This window comes from Hypanus sabinus, unplaced genomic scaffold, assembly GCF_030144855.1.
Source record: "Hypanus sabinus isolate sHypSab1 unplaced genomic scaffold, sHypSab1.hap1 scaffold_358, whole genome shotgun sequence".
NCBI lineage: Eukaryota > Metazoa > Chordata > Chondrichthyes > Myliobatiformes > Dasyatidae > Hypanus > Hypanus sabinus.
Window position 1 is genome coordinate 273,184 of NW_026781256.1, and position 21,749 is coordinate 294,932.

The following is a 21,749-nucleotide window of genomic DNA, read 5'->3' on the forward strand; positions in this document are numbered from 1 at the left end:
AGTCAGGATTGCAATAGGGTATTCAAGATTCAAAAACTTTATTGTCGTTCCAACCGTACATCAGCTCTGCAGGGTAGAATGAGACAGCGGTTCCCAGGAGCAGTGCAATCATAACATAACAAACGCAACACTAAATAATAAACACAACAATAAATAATAAAACACAACAGCCACATGTCGCTTTAAATCGAGTTATAAGTGTCCGGTGCAAGTTAAAAGTGTCCAAAGCAGAGTCAGGTAGAGCAGCTATTTAGCAGTCTGACTGCCGGTGGGAGGAAGCTGTTTAGTAGCCTTGTGGTTTTAGTTTTGATGCTCCTGTAACGTTTACCTGATGGCAGAAGAACAAACAGTTCATGGAGAGGGTGTGAGGGGTTGTTAATGATGTACCGTGTCTAATGGAGGCATTGACGTTGAAAGAGGTCTTGGAAGAAGGTAGGGAGACCCCAATAACCTTCTCTGCTCCCCTAACCACCCCCTGCAAGGCTTTTTTGTCGGCAGCACTGCAGCTGGAGTACCAGGTTGTGATGCAAAAGGTCAGCACACTCTCACCACGCCTCTGTAGAATGTAGTTAAGATGTTATTGGGAAGTGATGCTTGTTTAAGCATCCTCAGAAAGTGCAATCAGGGGAATGTTCACCTTCACAAATTACTAGAACCAGAACATGAGGATTGGACATTTTCAGGGATATCCATTGCTGTCAATTCCGTGTCTGCGAACAGAATTTTACCTTCTGTCCTAATATCCATGGAAGCATTGAATTTATTCATGTAATCTCAAACACTGAATGCTGAAATACCGTTATAAATTTCTTTGTCAGATGAGCCGTTTAACGTTTTGAATATGTTCTCTGTTCCCATGGAAGATGTCCAACAGAAACACAAGGAGACTCTGCGGACACGAACTGAAACATTGAGAGTGAACACGATCCTGATGACGGAGAAGGTGAAGGTTTTCCAGCTGGCTGATCGATACGCTGAGCTCACGGTCATTTCTACTGTTCGAGATCGGACACTGGTGGAACATGAGCTGCTGGCAAGAGGCAGAGACCATGAGGATTATAGAGAGAAACAACTCCGCAGACAGCTGGAAAAAATCCATACTGATCAGTTATTCCACAGCAGCTTTTCCCGGAGTAAATCCAAATCTGGGAGTTCAGCAGCAGTGGCCGGTGTCCCGGGGATCGGGAAAACAACGATGGTACAAAAGATTGTTTATGACTGGGCCATGGGGAAAATATACCAACAGTTCCAGTTTGTCTTCAGTTTCAAATTCCGAGATTTAAACACCATTAATTGTAGAATAAACCTGAGGGAACTGATTCTGTATCAGTATCCTTACTTTGGGAATTTCCTGAGAGAAGTCTGGAAGAACGCAGAGGGATTACTGTTTATTTTCGATGGTTTAGATGAATTCAAACACAAAATCGATTTTGCAGACAGTCGGAGAGATACAGAACCAAAGCACCAGTGCCCAGATCCCGAGTGGAGGTGTGAAGTGTCTGACATTGTGTACAGTTTAATCCAGGGCAAGCTGCTCCCAGGGTGTTCAGTGCTGGTGACCACCCGCCCCACTGCGTTGCATTTATTGGAAAAGGCGGATATCAGTGTCTGGGCTGAAATCCTGGGATTTGTTGATGAGGAACGGAAGGAATATTTCATCAGACATTTTGAAGATCAGACGGTGGCGGAAGCTGTTTTCAATTATGTGAAGGAGAACGAGATCCTGTACACCATGAGCTACAACCCCTCCTACTGCTGGATCCTCGCTCTGGCACTGGGTCCCTTCTTCACACAAAGAGTCAAGGACCCACAGCGAGTTCCCAAGACCATCACCCAACTGTACTCCTACTATATTTACAACATCCTGAAAAACCACGGCCGTGAGATTGAGAGACCCCGTGATGTGTTACTTAGGGTTGGTCAGATGGCATTCAGAGGAGTGTCCGAGAAGAAGATTGTGTTTACAGATGGAGATTTGATCAAGTACAATCTTCAGCCTTCCCAGTTCCTGTCCGGGTTCCTGATGGAGCTTTTGGAGAGAGAGGATTCTGCCCAGAGCGTGGTGTACACATTCCCACACCTCACCATCCAAGAGTTTGTAGCTGCAGTGACACAATTCCTGATCCCAGATGGCAGAGATATTAAGAAACTCCTCACTGAAACCCACAACACGACAGATGGGCGATTTGAGGTATTTCTCCGTTTTGTTGCTGGTCTCTCCTGTCCAATGACAGTTCGGGGCCTGGTGGAGATTCTGGGTCCATTTCCACATGAAACAACCTGCCGGGTGATTGACTGGGTGAAGGAGGAGGTTAAACGTCAGATTGGAAACACATGGAGTGAAGCTGGTCAAAGGAGCCTACTGAACACATTGCACTACCTGTTTGAGTCTCAGAATCGTGGACTGGCTAAGGAAACACTGGGATCTGTGGAAACACTTTCATTCAGTGGAGTGACATTGACCCCGATTGACTGCGTGGTCCTGTCTCATGCCATCGGACTCTGTGATACAATAAAACACCTCGACCTGCAGGACTGCCACATTCAGTGGGAAGGAATCCAGCGGCTGGGTCCCGGGCTGCACAAGTGCCAGGAGTTGAGGTAACTTGATTTATCTCCTACTCTGAACTGTTAAACTGTTCTATTGTGTCATTTCAATGTAAAGAGATTTGGGTTAAACTGTGATAAATCAGATTGTGAAGAATTGTGACAAATGCCCAGGGGATCGGTCAGTAATTCCCCAAGGACAGGAGGGTTCTGTGGCTCCTTGTGAAGGGATGTTGGAGACTTCCTCAGATCAGTGAACAACGACCATTGGTTTAATGGTAGTAAATCACAGGAATGGCCGTGTTTCCTGCTGCCTGTGACACGTCCATTGACAATGTTCCTTCTCACTGTTACTGACACCCAGACCGACACTGACTGCAGGAGGTGGGTCAGAGATTCACACCCCCTTCCCGGTGAGGGACAAGAGGCCGTCTGCAGACTGTCCCAGTGAGAAGGAAAGAAATACCATTGTGAGGTTGTCCTCCCCTGTCCTTGATAATGTGTGACGTTCCTCACTAGCAGATACACAGAGAGTAAGGGTGCATCTCCTCTGGGTCTCTGTTTAGACCCAACACACACGTACAAAGATTTTCTGCATCCTCTCGTCTTGCAGGATTATCGTTTACCCTTGGAATCCTCCTGTGGGACTTTTTATCCCAATCCCCGTTCGATTCTTAGGGGTCTCGTCCCCATCCCCGTTCCTCCTGTGGGCTCTCTATTACCCTTTCCTCATCCTTCAGTGGAATGTCTTTTCCCCACCCCCTTCCTGCTGGATCTTTCTTCCCCATTCCTCTTCCTCGTGTGGGTTCTCTCTTCCCCATTCCCTTCCGTCCAGTGTTATCCCTTCCCATCCCCCCCTCCTCCTGTCAGATCTATTTTCCCCATCCCCCATCCGCCTGAGGGATCTCTCTTCCCCATGCCCCTTTCATCCTGTGGGATCTATCTTCCCCATTCTCCTACCTCCTGTCGGATCTCTCTACCCCATCCCCCTTCCTCCTGTGGGATCTCACTTCCACATCCGCCTTCCGCTTGTGTGATCTCACTTCCCCATCCCTCTCCCTCCTGTTGGACCTCTCCTCCCCATTCCCCTTCCTCCTGTGGGATCTCTTCCCCATCCCCCTTCTTCCTGTGGGAACTGACCTCCCCATATTCATAGAATCGTAAAATCACCGAACACTACAGCAAAGAAAACAAGCCATTCTCTGCTCTGTGCCAAAACTTTATTCAGCTAGTCCCAATGACCTACAACCAGTCCATAACCCTCCAGACCTCTCCCATCCATGCATTTATCAGATTTATTCTTAAGACCAAAGAGTGTGTCCGCATTTTCCACATCAGATGGCAGCTCGTTCCACACTCTCACAACTCTCTGAGTGAGGACGTTCCCCCTAAACCTTTCCCCTTTCACCCTGAAGCAAAGTGCTTTTGTAATTTATCTCTCCTAATCCGTGTGGAAAGAGCCCATTCGCATCTACCCTGTCTATACCTCGTAATTGTGTAAACCTATCAAATCTCCCCTCATTCTTCTGCACTCCAAGGAATAAAGTCCTAACCTGTTCAATCTTTCCCTGTAACTCAACTCCTGAATAGCCGGCAACATCCTCGCAGATCTTTTCTGCACACTTTCAGTCTTCCTGATATCCGTCCTATAGTTCAGTGACCAGAACTGCACACAATACTACAAATTTGGCCTCACTAATGTCTTATACCACCTCACCATAACATTCCAACTCCAATACTCAACTTTGATTTATGAATGCCAGGTTGCCAAAAGCCTTCTTTACAACCCTGTCTCCCTGTCACGCCTGCGCACTCCTCAGTGCCCTACCATTTACTGTGTAAGTCCTACCTTGATTTGTCCTTACAAAATGGAGCACCTCACACTTGTCTGCATTAAATTCCATCTGCCATTTTCTGGCCCATGTTGCCAGTTGGTCCAGATCCCTCTGCATGCTTTGAAAGTCTTCCTCGCTGTCCGCAACGCCTCCAATCTTAGTGTCATCAGCAAACTTGCTGATCCAATTTATCACACTATCATCTAGATCATTGATATAGACAACAAACAACAATAGTCCCAGCACAGATCCCGGAGACTCACCACTAGTCACAGGCCTCCAGTCTGAGAAGCAATCATCCACTACCACTCTCTGTCTTCTCCCACACAGCCAATTTGGAATCCAATCTACAACCTTTCCATGGATACCTACTGTCTGAATCTTCTGAACTAACCTCCCATGTGGGACCTTGTCAAAAGCCTTACTAAAGTTCATGTAGACAATATCCCCAGCCTTTCCTTCATGTGTATTCTTGGTAACCTACTCGAGAAACACTACAGGATTCATGAAACACGATCTGCCATGAACAAAGCCATGCTGACTATCTTTAATCAGCCCTTGGTTGTCCAAATCCTATTATATCCGATCTCTCAGAACACCTTCCAATAATTTACCTAATACCGATGTCAGGCTCACTGGCCTGTAATTACCTGGTGCACTTTTGGAGCCTTTTTCAAACAACAGAACAACATGAGCTACCCTCCAATCCTCTGGTACCGCACTTGTGGCAAAATACATTTTAAATATTTCTGCCAGGACCCCTGCAATTTCTACACTAGTCTCTCTCAAGGTCCAAGAAAATATCATGTCAGGCCTGGAGGATTTATTTACCCTTATTTGCTGTAAGGCAGTAAGCACCTCCTCCTCTTTAATCTCTATATGTTCCATAAAACATAGAATAGTACAGCACATTCCAGGCCCTTCGGCCCACAATGTTGTGCCGACCCTCAAACTCTGCCTGCGATATAAACCCCCACTTTAAATTCCTCCATATGCCTGTCTAGTAGTCTCTTAAACTTCACTAGTGTATCTGCCTCCACCACTGACTCAGGCAGTGCATTCCACGCACCAACCACTCTCTGAGTGAAAAACCTTCCTCTCATATCCCCCTTGAACTTCCCTCCCCTCACCTTAAAGCCATGTCCTCTTGTACTGAGCAGTGGTGCCCTGGGGAAGAGGCGCTGGCTGTCCACTCTGTCTATGCCTCTTAATATCTTGTACACCTCTATCATGTCTCCTCTCATCCTCCTTCTCTCCAAAGAGTAAAGCCCTAGCTCCCTTCATCTCTGATCATAATCCATACTCTCTAAACCAGGCAGAATCCTGGTAAATCTCCTCTGTACCCTTTCCAATGCTTCCACATCCTTCCTATAGTGAGGTGACCAGAACTGGACACAGTACTCCAAGTATGGCCTAACTAGAGTTTTATAGAGCTGCATCATTACATCGCGTCTCTTAAACTCTATCCCTTGACTCATGAAAGCTAACACCACATAAGCTTTCTTAACTACCCTATCTACCTGTGAGGCAACTTTCAGGGATCTGTGGACATGTACCCGCAGATCCCTCTGCTCCTCCACACTACCAACTATCCTGCCATTTACTTTGTACTCTGCCTTGGAGTTTGTCCTTCCAAAGTGTACCACCTCACACTTCCCCGGGTTGAACTCCATCTGCCACTTCTCAGCCCACTTCTGCATCCTATCAATGTCTCTCTGTAATCGTCGACAATCCTCTACACTACCTACAACACCACCAAACTTTGTGTCGTCTGCAAACTTGCCAACCCACCCTTCTACCCCCACATCCAGGTCGTTAATAAAAATCACAAAAAGTAGAGGTCCCAGAACAGATCCTAGTGGGATGCCACTAGTCACAACCCTCCAATCTGATTGTTCTACCTCCACCACGGCCCTCTGCCTTCTGCAGGCAAGCCAATTCTGAATCCGCATGTCAAACTTCCCTGGATCCTATGCCTTCTGACTTTCTGAATAAGCCTACCATGTGGAACCTTGTGCAATGCCTTACTAACCTCCTTGTAGATCACATCCACTGCACTACCCTCATCTATATGCCTGGTCACCTCCTCAAAGAACTCTATCAGGCTTGTTAGGCACAATCTGCCCTTCACAAATCCATGCTGACTGTCCCTGATCAGACCATGATGCTCTAAATGCCCATAGATCCTATCTTTAAGAATCTTTTCCAACAGCTTTCCCATCACAGATGTAAGGCTCACTGGTCTATAAATACCCGGACTACCCCTACTACCTTTTCTGAACAAGGGGACAGCATTTGCCTCCCTCCAATCCTCCCGTACCATTCCCGTGGACAACAAGAACATAAAGATCCTAGCCAGAGTTTCAGCAATCTCTTCCGTTGCCTCGTGGAGCAGCCAGGGGAATATTCCGACAGGCCCCGGGGACTTATCCATCCCAACAACTCCAACACCTCCTCTAGCTTAATATCCACATGCTCCAGAACATCAACCTCACTCACATTGTCCACACCGTCATCAAGTTCCCTCTCAGTGGTGAATACCGAACAGAAGTAATCACTGAGGACCTCGCTCACTTCCACAGCCTCTAGGGACTCCTTCCCACTCTTATCTCCAATCGGTCCTGCCTTCACTCCTGTCATCCTATTGTTCCTCACATAATTGAAGAATGCCTTGGGGTTTTCCTTTACCCTACTTGCCAAGGCCTTCTCATCCCCCTTCTTGCTCTTCGCAGCCCCTTCTTAAGCTCCTTTCTTGCTACCCTATATTCCTCAATAGACCCATCTGATCCTTGCTTCCTAAACCTCGTGTACGCTGCCTTCTTCCACCTGACTAGATTTTCCACTTCACTTGTCACCCATGGTTCCTTCACCCTACCATTCTTAATCTTCCTCAGCGGGACAAATTAATCCCTAACATCCGACAAGAGATCCTTAAACATCGACCACATGTCCATAGTACATTTCCCTGCAAAAACATCATCCCAATTCACACCCGCAAGTTCTCGTCTTATAGCCTCAGAATTTCCCCTTCCCCAATTAAAAATATTCCTGTCCTCTCTGATTCTATCCCTTTCCATGATAACGCTGATCACTGTCCCTCAGATGCTCAACCACTGACAGATCTGTGACCTGACTCGGTTCGTTACCTAATACTAGATCTAGTATGGCATTCCCCCTAGTCGGCCTGTCAACATACTGTGACAGGAATCCATCCTGGACACACTTAACAAACTCTGCCCCATCTAAACCCTTAGAACTAATCAAGTGCCAATCAATATTAGGGAGGTTAAAGTCACCCATTATAACAACCATGTTATTTTGGCACAAATCTGCCTCCCAATCTGCTCCTCGGTATCTCTGCTGGAACCAGGGGGCCTATAGAATACCCCCGGTAGAGTAACTGCTCCCTTCCTGCTCCTGCCTTCCACCCATACTGACTCAAAAGAGGATCCTGCTATATTACCCACCCTTTCTGTAGCTGTAATAGTATCCCTGATCAGTAATGCCACCCGTCCTCCCCTTTCCCCCCCCCTCTATCCCTTTGAAAGCACTGAAATCCAGGAATATTGAGAATCCATTCCCGTCCTGGTGCCAGCCAAGTCTCTGTAATGGCCACTACATCATAATTCCATGTATGTATCCAAGCTCTCAGTTCATCACCTTTGTTCCTGATGCTTCTTGCATTGAAGTACACACACTTTAACCCTTCTACGTTACTGCCTTTATACCCTTTATTCTGCTGCCCTTTCCTCAAAGCCTCTCTATGTGTCAGATCTGGCCTTACTCCATACAATTCTTTCACTACTTTATCACTCCGGGTCCCATCCCCCTTGCAAATTAGTTTAAACCCTCCCGAAACATGCTAGCAAACCTACCTGCAAGGATATTGCTCCCCCTTGAGTTCCGGTGCAACCCATCCAATCTGTATAGGTCCCACTTTCCCCAGAAGAGATCCCAGTTGTCCAAAATTCTAAAACCCTGCCCCCTGCACCAACTCCTCAACTGCCATCTCCTCCAATTCTTACCATCACTATCACGTAGCACCGGCAGCAATCCTGAGAACACCACCCTTGAGGTCCTGTTCTTCAGCCTTCAGCCTAGTTCCCGAAACTCACACTTCAGGACCTCACCCCACTTCCTGCCTATGTCGTTGGTACCAATATGTATCACGACTTCTGGTTGCTTTCCCTCTCGTACCAGAATGTCATGTACCCGGTCAGACACATCCCGGACCCTGGCACCCGAGAGGCAACAAACCATGCGGGTTTCCTTCTCACGTCCACAAAATCTCGTGTCTGCTCCCCTGACTATAGAGTCTCCAATGACGACAGCTCTCCTCCACTCCGTCCCACCCTTCTGCACCACAGGGTCAAGACTCAGTGCCAGAGGCCCTGCCACCGTGGCTCACACCTGGTCGGACGTTCTCACCAACAGTATCCAGGACGGTAAACTTATTATTCAGGGGAATGGCTACAGGGGTGTTCTGCACTACCTGTCTACTCTCCTTCGCTTTCCCCCCTTGGACTGTCACCCAACGACCTGCTTCCGGCAGCCTAGGTGTGACTACCCCCCTGTAGCTCTCATCTATGGCAGCCTCATTCTCCCTTATGAGTCGAAGGTCATCCAGCTGCTGCTCCAGATTCCTCACACGGTCTTCCAGATCGCCCAGCCGCAAGCACTTCTGGCAGATGTGACTCTGCGGGAGAGGGGAGTTCCCCCAAGACTGCCTCATCTCACAGGAGAGGCACATCACCGTCTCAGGAGGCATTGTAAAGACCTGTCAAAGCCTCAAATCACCACTCTCTCACTGGCCGCTTTCCACGGGCCGCTCAGCTTGAGCTACCCCTCTATTTATTTGTTCGAGCTTTTCAAACTGCTTGGTCAATCAGCTGCTTTCTGCTGAGTCTGAGCTATTCAAATCTTCGTTGTCTTGATTTGCACAGTCCAATTGCCAAAACTGCCAGAATCTCTCAAGTCAAAGCCTCATATTTCCACTCCTTCACTGGCCCACTCACTCACTGGCCGCGTTCCATGACACTACTGTTTGTTTCCTTTAATTCCATATCCACTATGCCAGTTTTCTAAGTAGACACTGACGCAAAAAACTGTTTAAGATCTTCCCCATCTCGTGATGCTCCACACACAGACAACCACTCTGATCTTCTAGGGGACCAATTTTGTCCTTTACTATCCTTTTACTCTTAATATACTTGTAGAAACCCTTCAGGTTTACCTTCACATTATCTGCCAACACAACCTCATGTCTTCTTTTTGCCTTCCTGATTTCCTTCTTTAGTATTCCCTTACATTCTCTATACTCTTCAAATATTTCATTTGTTCCTTGTTGCCTGTACCTGCTAAACACGTACTTAACCAGATCGCCAATATCCCTTGAAAAACAAGGTTCCCTATCCCTGTTAACTTTGCCTTTAATCCTGGCAGGAACATGCAAACTCTGGATGTAAGCGCAGTTCAGTAACTCCACTTACTGAATACATCATTGCCAGAAAACAACTTATCCCAATCCACTCTTCCCAGATCCTCTCTCATTTCCACCAAATTGGCCCTTCTCCAATTCAGAACCTTAACTGGTGGACCAGTCCTATCCTTATCCATAATTATCTTGAAACTAATGACATTATGGTCACTGGACCCAAAATGTTCGCTGACACATACTTCTGTCACCTGACCTGTCTGATTCCCTAATAGATCAGGTACTGCACCCTCCCTTGTTGCTACCTCAATATATTGATTTAGAAAACTTTCCTGAACACATTTGACAAACTCCACACCATCTAACCCTTTCACAGAGTGGGAGTCCAGGTCAATATGTGGTAAGTTAAAATCCCCTACGATTACAAATTTCTGTTTCTTACATTGGTGTGCTAACTCTCAACAGACTTGCTCCTCCGATTGGGCCGTATATAATAATACCCTATTAGTGTGGTCACAGCTTTCCCGTTCCTCAGCTCCACCCTTCCTCCTGTGGGATCTGATCTGACTTTTCCATACACATTCATCCTGTGGGATCTCTCTTCCACATCCCTCTTCCTCCTGTGGGATCCCTCTTCCACATCCCAATCACACATGTGTGTTCTCTCTTCCACAACCACCTTCCTCCTGTGGGATCGCTCTCCCCCACCCCCTTCCTCCTGTGGGATCTGTCTTTTCCATACACATTCATCCTGAGGTATCTCTCTTCCGCATCCAGCTTCCTGCTGTTGGGCCTCTGTTCCCAATCACCCTTCCTCTAGTGGGATCTCTCTTCCCGATCCCCCTTCCTTCCGAGGGATCTCTCTTTCCTAACCCTCCTGTGAGTCCTCAGCTCCTTTGCCCCCTCCTCCTGTCGGATCTCCCTTCCCCCATCCCCCTTCCTCCTGTGGGATCTGTCTTTTCCATACACATTCATCCTGAGGTATCTCTCTTCCCCACCCCCTTCCTCCTGTGGGATCTCTTCCCCATCCCCCTTCCTCCTGTGGGATCTCTTTCCCCCATCCCACTTCCTCCTGTGAGATTTCTCTTCCCATTCCCCCTTACTCCTGTGGGATCACCCTCCCGCATCCACCTTCCCCCCTGTGGGATTTCTCTTCCCCGTCCCCCTTCCTCCTGGGGGATCTCACTCACCCGTCCCCCTTCCTCCTGTGGGATCCCCCAACCCCGTCCACCTTCACCCCTGTGGGATCCCCCTCCCCCATCCCCCTTCCCCATTTTGGGATCCACGTCCTCCTTCCCCCTTGTGGGATCTCCCTCCTGTGTCACCCTTCACCCTTGTGAAATCCCTCTCCCCCATCCCCCTTCCCCCCGTGGGATCTCTCTCCCCCGTACCTCTTCCCTCCTGGGGGCTCACCCTCCCCCGTATCCCTTCCCTCCACTGGGATCTCTCTTCCCCCGAACCCCTTCCCTCTGGCGGGCTCTCCCTCCCCGGTCACCCGTCCTTCCTGTGGGCTCTCCCTCCCCCGTCCCCCTTCCTCCTGTGTGTCTCCCACCCTGTCCCCCTTCCCACCTGTGGGAACCCCTCCCCCGTCCCTCTTCACTCCTGGGGGATCACACTACACCGCCCCCTTCTGTGGGATCTCCCTCCCCCGTACTCCTTCCACCTGTGGGATCTCCCTCCCCCGTCCCCCTTCCCTCCTGTGGGATCTCCCTCCCCCGTACTCCTTCCTCCTGTGGGATCTCCCTACCAAAGTCACCCTTCTCTCCTGTGGGATCTCTCTCCCTCATTCCCCCTTCCCTCCTGTGGGATCTCCCTAGCAAAGTCCCCCTTCTCTCCTGTGGGATCTCTCTGCCACATTCCCCATTCCTACCGTTGGATCTCTCATCCCCGTCCCACATCCACCTGTGGGATCTCTCTGCCCCATCTCCCTTCCTCCTGTGGGATCTCTCTTCCCCGTCCCCCTTCTTCCTGTGGGATCTCTCTGCCCCGTACCCCTTCCCCGCTGTGGGATCCCCCAACCCCGTCCACCTTCCCCCCGTGGGATATCCCTCCCCCTTTCCCCTTTCCCATTTTGTGATCCACGTCCCCAATCACCCCTGTGGAATCCATTTCTACTGTCCCCCTTCCCCCGTGGGATCTTGCTCCCCCGTCCCACTTCCCCCCTCTGGGTTCTCACTCCCGCCTCCCCCCTCCGCCCTGTGGGATCTCCATCCCGTGTCCCATTCACCCCTGTGGAATCCCTCTCCACCGTCCCCATTCCCCCTGTGGGACCCACCTCCCCCATCCACCTTCCCCCCTGTGGGATCCCCCTCCCATTCCCCCTTCCCCATTTTGGGATCCCCGTCCCCCTTCCCCCCTGTGGGATCACCCTCCCGCCTCCCCCTTCCCCCCTGTGGGATCCCACTCCACCGTCCCCCATCCCCTGTGTGATCTGACTCCGGTGTCCCCCTTTCACCTGTGGTATCTCCCTCCCACGTCCCCCATCCCCCTGTGGGATCTGACCCCCGTGTCCCCCTTCCTCCTCTGGGAACTCTTTGCCCGGTCCCCCGTCCACCTGTGAGATCTTCCTCCCCCGTGCCCCACTTCCTCATGTGGGATCCCTCGGCGCCGTCCCCCTTCCCCCTGTGGGATCTGCCTCCCCTGTCCCCCATCCTCCTGCGATATCTCTCTGACACATCCCCCTTCCTACCGTGGGATCTCTCTGCCCCGTCCCCCTTTCTCCTGTGTGATCTCTCTGCCACATCCCCCTTCCTACCGTGGGAACTCCCTCCCCTGTCCCCCTTCCTCCTGTGGGATCTCTCTTCCCCGTCCCCCATCCTCCTGTGGGATTTCTCTGCCCCGTCCCCCTTCCTCCTGTGGGATCTCTCTGCCCCGTCCCCCTTCCTCCTGTGGGATTTCTCGGCCCCGTTCCCCTTCCACCCTGTGGGATCCCCCTCCCCCGTCCACATTCCCCCCGTGGGATATCCCTCCCCCTTTCCCCTTTCCCATTTTGTGATCCACGTCCCCAATCACCCCTGTGGAATCCATCTCTACTGTCCCCCTTCCCCCTGTGGAATATTGCTCCCCCGTCCCACTTCCCCCCTCTGGGTTCTCTCCCCCGCCTCCCCCTTCCCCCCTGTGGTATCTCCCTCCCATGTCCCATTCACCCCTGTGGAATCCCTCTCCACCGTCCCCATTCCCCCTGTGGGACCCACCTCCCTCGTCCCACTTCCCCCCTTAGGGAGCCCCGTCCCCCGTCCACAATCCCCCCGTGGGATCACCCTCCCCCGTCCACCTTCCCCCCTGTGGGATCCCTCTCCCGTGTCCCCCTTCCTCCTGTGGGATCTCCCTCCTACGTCCCCGTTCCTCTTGTGGGATCTCTCTCCCCCGATCAACATCACCCATGTGTGATCCCCCTCCACGTCAACCTTCCCCCCTGTGGGATCTCTCTCCCCCGTCCCTCTTCCTCCTGTGGGATCTCTCTGCCCCGTCCCACTTTCTCCTGTGGGATCTCTCTGCCCCGTCCCCCTTCCCCCGTGTGGGATCCCCCTCCCCCGTCCACCTTCCCCCCTGTGGGATCCCCCTCCCCTTCCCCCTTACCCATTTTAGAATCCTTGTCCCCCATCCCCCCTGTGGGATCAACCTCCCGTGTTCCCCTTCACCCCTGTGGAATCCCTCTCCACCGTCCCCCTTCCCCCTGTGGGATCTCCCACCCCCGACCCCCTTACTCCAGTGGGATCCCCCTCCCCCACACCCCTGTTGGATCTCTCTTCCCCGTCCCCCCACCCTGTGGGATCCCCCTCCCCCTTCCTCCTGTCGGATCTCCCTGCCCCGTCCCCCTTCACCCCTGTGGGATCCCTCTCCACCGTCCCCCTTCACCCCTGTGGTATCCCTCTCCACTGTCCCCCTTCACCCCTGTGGTATCCCTCTCCTCCGTCCCCCTTCCCCCCTGAGGGATCACTCTTCCGCATCTCACTTCCCGCTTTTGGGATCCCCCTTCGCCCCGAGGAATCTCCCTCCCGCGTCCCTCTTCACCCCTGTGGGATCCCTCTCCACCGTCCCCCTTCCCCCTGTGGGATCTTATTCCCCCGTCCACCTTCCCCCTGTGGGATCCTCCCGTGACCCCCTTCACACCTGTGGGATCTCGCTCCCCCGTCCCCTTCCCCCCTGTGGGATCTCTCTCCCCCGTCCCCTTCCTCCCTGTGGGATCCCTCTCCACCATCCTCCCCAATGTGGAATCTCCCTCCCATGTCCCCCTTCTTCCTGTGTGATCTCTCTGCCCAGTCCTCCGTCCACCTGTTGGATCTCTCTGCCACGTCCACATTCCCCCCTGTGGGATCTCACTCCCCCGTCCCCCTTCCTCCTGTGGGATCTCTCTGCCCCGTCCCCCTTCCCCCCTGTGGGATCCCCCTCCTCCGTCCACATTCCCACCGTGGGATATCCCTCCCCCTTTCCCCTTTCCCATTTTGTGATCCCCGTCCCCAATCTCTCCTGTGGAATCCATCTCTACTGTCCCCCTTCCCCCTGTGGGATCTTGCTACTCCGTCCCACTTCCCCCCTCTGGGTTCGCCCTCCTCCCTCCCCCTTCCCCCCTGTGGGATCTCCTCCCATGTCCCCCTTCACCACTGTGGAATCCCTCTCCACAATCCCACTTCCCCCCTCTGGGTTCTCCCTCCTGCCTCACCCTTCCCCCCTGTGGGATCTCCTCCCGTGTCCCCCTTCACCCCTGTGGAATCCCTCTCCACCGCCCCCCTTCCCCCTGAGGGATCTTGCTCCCCCGTCCCTCTTCCTCCCTGTGGGTTCTCCCTCCCGCCTCCCCCTTCCCCCCTGTGGGATCCCTCCCCACCGTCCCCCATCCCCGTGTGGCATCGGAATCCCGTGTCCCCCTTCCTCCTGTGGGATCTTCCTCCCAGTCCCCCTTCCCCCTCTGGGACCAACCTCCCTCGTCCCCCTTCCCCCCTGAGGGATCCCCCCTACCCCTTCCACCTTCACCCCGTGGGATAACCCTCCCGGGTCCACCTTCCCCCCTGTGGGATCCCTCTCCACCATCCACCTTCCCCCCTGTGGGATTCCTCTCCCGTGACACCCATCCTCCAGTGGGATCTCTCTCCCCCTTCCCACCTGCGGACACTCCGTCCCCCGTCCACCTTCCCCCCTGTGGGATCCCTCTCCACCGTCCCCCTTCCCACTGTGGGATCTGCCTCCCCCGTCCCCCTTCCTCCTGTCGGATCTCTCTGCCACATCCCCCTACCCCCGTGTGGGTTCCCCCTCCCCCGTCCACCTTCCCCCCTGTGGGATCCCCCTCCCCTTCCTCCTTACCCATTTTAGAATCCTTGTCCCCCATCCCCCCTGTGGGATCACCCTCCCGTGTCCCCCTTCACCCCTGTGGAATCCCTCTCCACCGTACCCCTTCCCCCTGTGGGATCTCCCACCCCCGACCCCCTTACTCCAGTGGGATCCCCCTCCCCCACCCCCCTGTGGGATCTCACTTCCCCGTCCCCCTTCCACCCTGTGGGATCCCCCTCCCCCTTCCTCCTGTCGGATCTCCCTCCCCCGTCCCCCTTCACCCCTGTGGGATCCCTCTCCACTGTCCACCTTCACCCCTGTGGTATCCCTCTCCTCCGTCCCCCTTCCCCCCTGAGGGATCACTCTTCCTCATCTCACTTCCCGCTTTTGGGATCCCCCTTCGCCCCGAGGAATCTCCCTCCCGCGTCCCTCTTCACCCCTGTGGGATCCCTCTCCACCGTCCCCCTTCCCCCTGTGAGATCTCTCTCCCCCGTCCCCTTCCCCCCTGTGGGATCCCTCTCCACCATCCTCCCCAATGTGGGATCTCCCTCCCATGTCCCCCTTCTTCCTGTGTGATCTCTCTGCCCAGTCCTCCGTCCACCTGTTGGATCTCTCTGCCACGTCCACCTTCCCCCCTGTGGGATTTCTCTCCCCCGTCCCCCATCCTCCTGTGGGATCTCACTCCCCCGTCCCCCTTCCTCCTGTGGGATCTCTCTGCCCCGTCCCCCGTCCCCCCTGTGGGATCCCCCTCCTCCGTCCACATTCCCACCGTGGGATATCCCTCCCCCTTTCCCCTTTCCCATTTTGTGATCCCCGTCCCCAATCTCCCCTGTGGAATCCATCTCTACTGTCCCCCTTCCCCCTGTGGGATCTTGCTCCTCCGTCCCACTTCCCCCCTTTGGGTTCGCCCTCCTCCCTCCCCCTTCCCCCCTGTGGGATCTCCTCCCGTGTCCCCCTTCACCCCTGTGGAATCCCTCTCCACAATCCCACTTCCCCCCTCTGGGTTCTCCCTCCTGCCTCACCCTTCCCCCCTGTGTGATCTCCCTCCCGTGTCCCCCTTCACCCCTGTGGAATCCCTCTCCACCGCCCCCCTTCCCCCTGAGGGATCTTGCTCCCCCGTCCCTCTTCCTCCCTGTGTGTTCTCCCTCCCGCCTCCCCCTTCCCCCCTGTGGGATCCCTCCCCACCGTCCCCCATCCCCGTGTGGCATCGGAATCCCGTGTCCCCCTTCCTCCCGTGGGATCTCCCTCCCACGTCCCCCTTCCTCCTGTGGGATCTCCCTCCCCCGTCCCCCTTCCGACTGTGAGATCTTCCTCCCCGTCCCCCTTCCCCCTGTGGGACCAACCTCCCTCTTCCCCCTTCCCCCCTGAGGGATCCCCCTACCCCTTCCACCTTCACCCCGTGGGATAACCCTCCCGGGTCCACCTTCCCCCCTGTGGGATCCCTCTCCCCCATCCACCTTCCCCCCTGTGGGATTCCTCTCCCGTGACACCCTTCCTCCAGTGGGATCTCTCTCCCCCTTCCCACCTGCGGACACTCCGTCCCCCGTCCACCTTCCCCCCTGTGGGATCCCTCTCCACCGTCCCCCTACCCACTGTGGGATCTGCCTCCCCCGTCCCCCTTCCTCCTGTCGGGTCTCTCTGCCACATCCCCCTTCCTACCGTGGGATCTCTCTTCCCCGTCCACCATTCTCCTGTGGCATCTCTCTGCCCCGTCCCCCATCCTCCTGTGGGATCTCTCTGCCCCGTACCCCTTTCTCCTGTGGGATCTCTCGTCTCCGTCCCCCAACCTCCTGTGGGATCTCTCTCCCCCATCCCACTTCTTTCTGTAGTATCTCTCTTCCCCATCCCCCTTCCCCCCTGTGGGTCCTCCCTCCCGCCTCCCGATTCCCCCCTGTGGGATCCCTCTCCAACGTCCCCAATCCCCCTGTGGGATCTGACCCCCGAGTCCCCCTTTCACCTGTGGGATCGCCCTCCCACGTCCCCCATCCCCCTGTGGGATCTGACCCCAGTGTCCTCCTTCCTCCTGTGGGAACTCTCTGCCTGGTCCCCCGTCCACCTGTGAGATCTTCCTCCCCCGTGCCCCACTTCCCCATGTGGGATCCCTCGGCGCCGTCCCCCTTCCCCCAGTGGGACCCACCACCCTCGTCCCACTTCCCCCCTGAAGGAGCCCCCTCCCCCGTCCACATTTCCCTCCTGTCGGACCCACCTCCCTCGTCCCACTTCCCCCCTGAGGGAGCCCCCTCCCCCGTCCACCTTCCCACTGTGGGATCAGCCTCTCCTGTCCCCCTTCCTCCTGTGATATCTCTCTGCCACATCCCCCTTCCTACCGTGGGATCTCTCTCCCCCTTCCCACCTGCGGGCTCACACTCCGCCGTCCCCCATCCCCCCTGTGGGATCCCTCTCCCCCGTCCCACTTCCCACTGTGGGATCTGCCTCCCCTGTCCCCCTTCCCCCTGAGATATCTCTCTGCCACATCCCCCTTCCTACCGTGGGATTCCTCTCCCCGTCCCCCTTCCCCCTGTGGGATTTGCCTCCCCTGTCCCCCTTCCTCCTGTGGGATCACTCTGCCACATCCCCCTTCCTACCGTGGGATCTCTCTTCCCCGTCCCCCTTCCTCCTGTGGGATCTCTCTGCCACACCCCCCTTCCTTCCGTGGGATCTCTGTTCCCCGTCCCCCATTCTCCTGTGGCATCTCTCTGCCCCGTCCCCTTTTCTCCTGTGGGATCTCTCGTCCCCGTACCCCAACCTCCTGTGGGATCTCTCTGCCACATCCCCCTTCCTACCGTGGGATCTCTCTTCCCCGTCCCCCATCCTCCTGTGGGATCTCTCTGCCCCGTCCCCCTTTCTCCTGTGGGATCTCTCGTCTCCGTCCCCCAACCTCCTGTGGGATCTCTCTCCCCTATCCCACTTCTTTCTGTAGTATCTCTCTTCCCCATCCCCCTTCCCCCCCGTGGGTCCTCCCTCCCGCCTCCCGCTTCCCCCCTGTGGGATCCCTCTCCAACGACCCCAATCCCCCTGTGGGATCTGACCCCCGAGTCCCCCTTTCACCTGTGGGATCGCCCTCCCACGTCCCCCATCCGCCTGTGGGATCTGACCCCCGTGTCCTCCTTCCTCCTGTGGGAACTCTCTGCCTGGTCCCCCGTCCACCTGTGAGATCTTCCTCCCCCGTGCCCCACTTCCTCATGTGGGATCCCTCGGCGCCGTCCCCCTTCCCCCAGTGGGACCCACCACCCTCGTCCCACTTCCCCCCTGAAGGAGCCCCCTCCCCCGTCCACCTTCCCCCCTGTGGGATACCCCTCCCCCGTCCCTCTTCCCCCTGTGGGTTCCCTCTCCCCTGCCCCCCTTCCCTCCTGTGGGATCTCCCTACCAAAGTCCCCCTTCTCTCCTGTGGGATCTCTCTGCCACATTCCCCATTCCGACCGTGGGATCTCTCATCCCCGTACCACATCCACATGTGGGATACCCCTCCCCCATCCACCTTCCCCACTGTGGAATCCCTCTCCACCGTCCCCCTTCCCCTTGTGGGATCTTGCCTCCCCCGTACCCCTTCCCCACTGTGGGTTCTCACACCCGCCTCCCAATTCCCCCCTGTGGGATCCCTCTCCACCGTCCCCCTTCACAGTGTGGGATCTCCCTCCCATGTCCCCCTTCTTCCTGTGTGATCTCTCTGCCACGTCCACCTTCCCCCCTGTGGGATTTCTCTCCCCCGTCCCCCATCCTCCTGTGGGATCTCTCTGCCCCGTACCCCTTTCTCCTGTGGGATCTCTCGTCTCCGTCCCCCAACCTCCTGTGGGATCTCTCTCCCCCATCCCACTTCTTTCTGTAGTATCTCTCTTCCCCATCCCCCTTCCCCCCTGTGGGTCCTCCCTCCCGCCTCCCGCTTCCCCCCTGTGGGATCCCTCTCCAACGTCCCCAATCCCCCTGTGGGATCTGACCCCCGAGTCCCCCTTTCACCTGTGGGATCGCCCTCCCACGTCCCCCATCCCCCTGTGGGATCTGACCCCAGTGTCCTCCTTCCTCCTGTGGGAACTCTCTGCCTGGTCCCCCGTCCACCTGTGAGATCTTCCTCCCCCGTGCCCCACTTCCCCATGTGGGATCCCTCGGCGCCGTCCCCCTTCCCCCAGTGGGACCCACCACCCTCGTCCCACTTCCCCCCCTGAAGGAGCCCCCTCCCCCGTCCACATTTCCCTCCTGTCGGACCCACCTCCCTCGTCCCACTTCCCCCCTGAGGGAGCCCCCTCCCCCGTCCACCTTCCCACTGTGGGATCAGCCTCTCCTGTCCCCCTTCCTCCTGTGATATCTCTCTGCCACATCCCCCTTCCTACCGTGGGATCTCTCTCCCCCTTCCCACCTGCGGGCTCACACTCCGCCGTCCCCCATCCCCCCTGTGGGATCCCTCTCCCCCGTCCCACTTCCCACTGTGGGATCTGCCTCCCCTGTCCCCCTTCCCCCTGAGATATCTCTCTGCCACATCCCCCTTCCTACCGTGGGATTCCTCTCCCCGTCCCCCTTCCCCCTGTGGGATTTGCCTCCCCTGTCCCCCTTCCTCCTGTGGGATCACTCTGCCACATCCCCCTTCCTACCGTGGGATCTCTCTTCCCCGTCCCCCTTCCTCCTGTGGGATCTCTCTGCCACACCCCCCTTCCTTCCGTGGGATCTCTGTTCCCCGTCCCCCATTCTCCTGTGGCATCTCTCTGCCCCGTCCCCTTTTCTCCTGTGGGATCTCTCGTCCCCGTACCCCAACCTCCTGTGGGATCTCTCTGCCACATCCCCCTTCCTACCGTGGGATCTCTCTTCCCCGTCCCCCATCCTCCTGTGGGATCTCTCTGCCCCGTCCCCCTTTCTCCTGTGGGATCTCTCGTCTCCGTCCCCCAACCTCCTGTGGGATCTCTCTCCCCTATCCCACTTCTTTCTGTAGTATCTCTCTTCCCCATCCCCCTTCCCCCCCGTGGGTCCTCCCTCCCGCCTCCCGCTTCCCCCCTGTGGGATCCCTCTCCAACGACCCCAATCCCCCTGTGGGATCTGACCCCCGAGTCCCCCTTTCACCTGTGGGATCGCCCTCCCACGTCCCCCATCCGCCTGTGGGATCTGACCCCCGTGTCCTCCTTCCTCCTGTGGGAACTCTCTGCCTGGTCCCCCGTCCACCTGTGAGATCTTCCTCCCCCGTGCCCCACTTCCTCATGTGGGATCCCTCGGCGCCGTCCCCCTTCCCCCAGTGGGACCCACCACCCTCGTCCCACTTCCCCCCTGAAGGAGCCCCCTCCCCCGTCCACCTTCCCCCCTGTGGGATACCCCTCCCCCGTCCCTCTTCCCCCTGTGGGTTCCCTCTCCCCTGCCCCCCTTCCCTCCTGTGGGATCTCCCTACCAAAGTCCCCCTTCTCTCCTGTGGGATCTCTCTGCCACATTCCCCATTCCGACCGTGGGATCTCTCATCCCCGTACCACATCCACATGTGGGATACCCCTCCCCCATCCACCTTCCCCACTGTGGAATCCCTCTCCACCGTCCCCCTTCCCCTTGTGGGATCTTGCCTCCCCCGTACCCCTTCCCCACTGTGGGTTCTCACACCCGCCTCCCAATTCCCCCCTGTGGGATCCCTCTCCACCGTCCCCCTTCACAGTGTGGGATCTCCCTCCCATGTCCCCCTTCTTCCTGTGTGATCTCTCTGCCACGTCCACCTTCCCCCCTGTGGGATTTCTCTCCCCCGTCCCCCATCCTCCTGTGGGATCTCTCTGCCCCGTACCCCTTTCTCCTGTGGGATCTCTCGTCTCCGTCCCCCAACCTCCTGTGGGATCTCTCTCCCCATCCCACTTCTTTCTGTAGTATCTCTCTTCCCCATCCCCCTTCCCCCCTGTGGGTCCTCCCTCCCGCCTCCCGCTTCCCCCCTGTGGGATCCCTCTCCAACGTCCCCAATCCCCCTGTGGGATCTGACCCCCGAGTCCCCCTTTCACCTGTGGGATCGCCCTCCCACGTCCCCCATCCCCCTGTGGGATCTGACCCCAGTGTCCTCCTTCCTCCTGTGGGAACTCTCTGCCTGGTCCCCCGTCCACCTGTGAGATCTTCCTCCCCCGTGCCCCACTTCCCCATGTGGGATCCCTCGGCGCCGTCCCCCTTCCCCCAGTGGGACCCACCACCCTCGTCCCACTTCCCCCCCTGAAGGAGCCCCCTCCCCCGTCCACATTTCCCTCCTGTCGGACCCACCTCCCTCGTCCCACTTCCCCCCTGAGGGAGCCCCCTCCCCCGTCCACCTTCCCACTGTGGGATCAGCCTCTCCTGTCCCCCTTCCTCCTGTGATATCTCTCTGCCACATCCCCCTTCCTACCGTGGGATCTCTCTCCCCCTTCCCACCTGCGGGCTCACACTCCGCCGTCCCCCATCCCCCCTGTGGGATCCCTCTCCCCCGTCCCACTTCCCACTGTGGGATCTGCCTCCCCTGTCCCCCTTCCCCCTGAGATATCTCTCTGCCACATCCCCCTTCCTACCGTGGGATTCCTCTCCCCGTCCCCCTTCCCCCTGTGGGATTTGCCTCCCCTGTCCCCCTTCCTCCTGTGGGATCACTCTGCCACATCCCCCTTCCTACCGTGGGATCTCTCTTCCCCGTCCCCCTTCCTCCTGTGGGATCTCTCTGCCACACCCCCCTTCCTTCCGTGGGATCTCTGTTCCCCGTC

General features: G+C 56.1%; 1 protein-coding gene across 1 annotated transcript in view; it reads left to right on the plus strand.

The window, feature by feature from the left end:
* LOC132388596 (NACHT, LRR and PYD domains-containing protein 3-like) overlaps positions 1-21,749 on the plus strand; it is a 74,009-nt gene that overhangs the window by 43,781 nt on the left and 8,479 nt on the right. Inside the window, exon 7 of the mRNA XM_059960970.1 lies at positions 864-2,601. Within this exon, the coding sequence (XP_059816953.1) occupies positions 864-2,601 (1,738 nt within the window). The remainder of the gene's footprint in view (positions 1-863; positions 2,602-21,749) is intronic.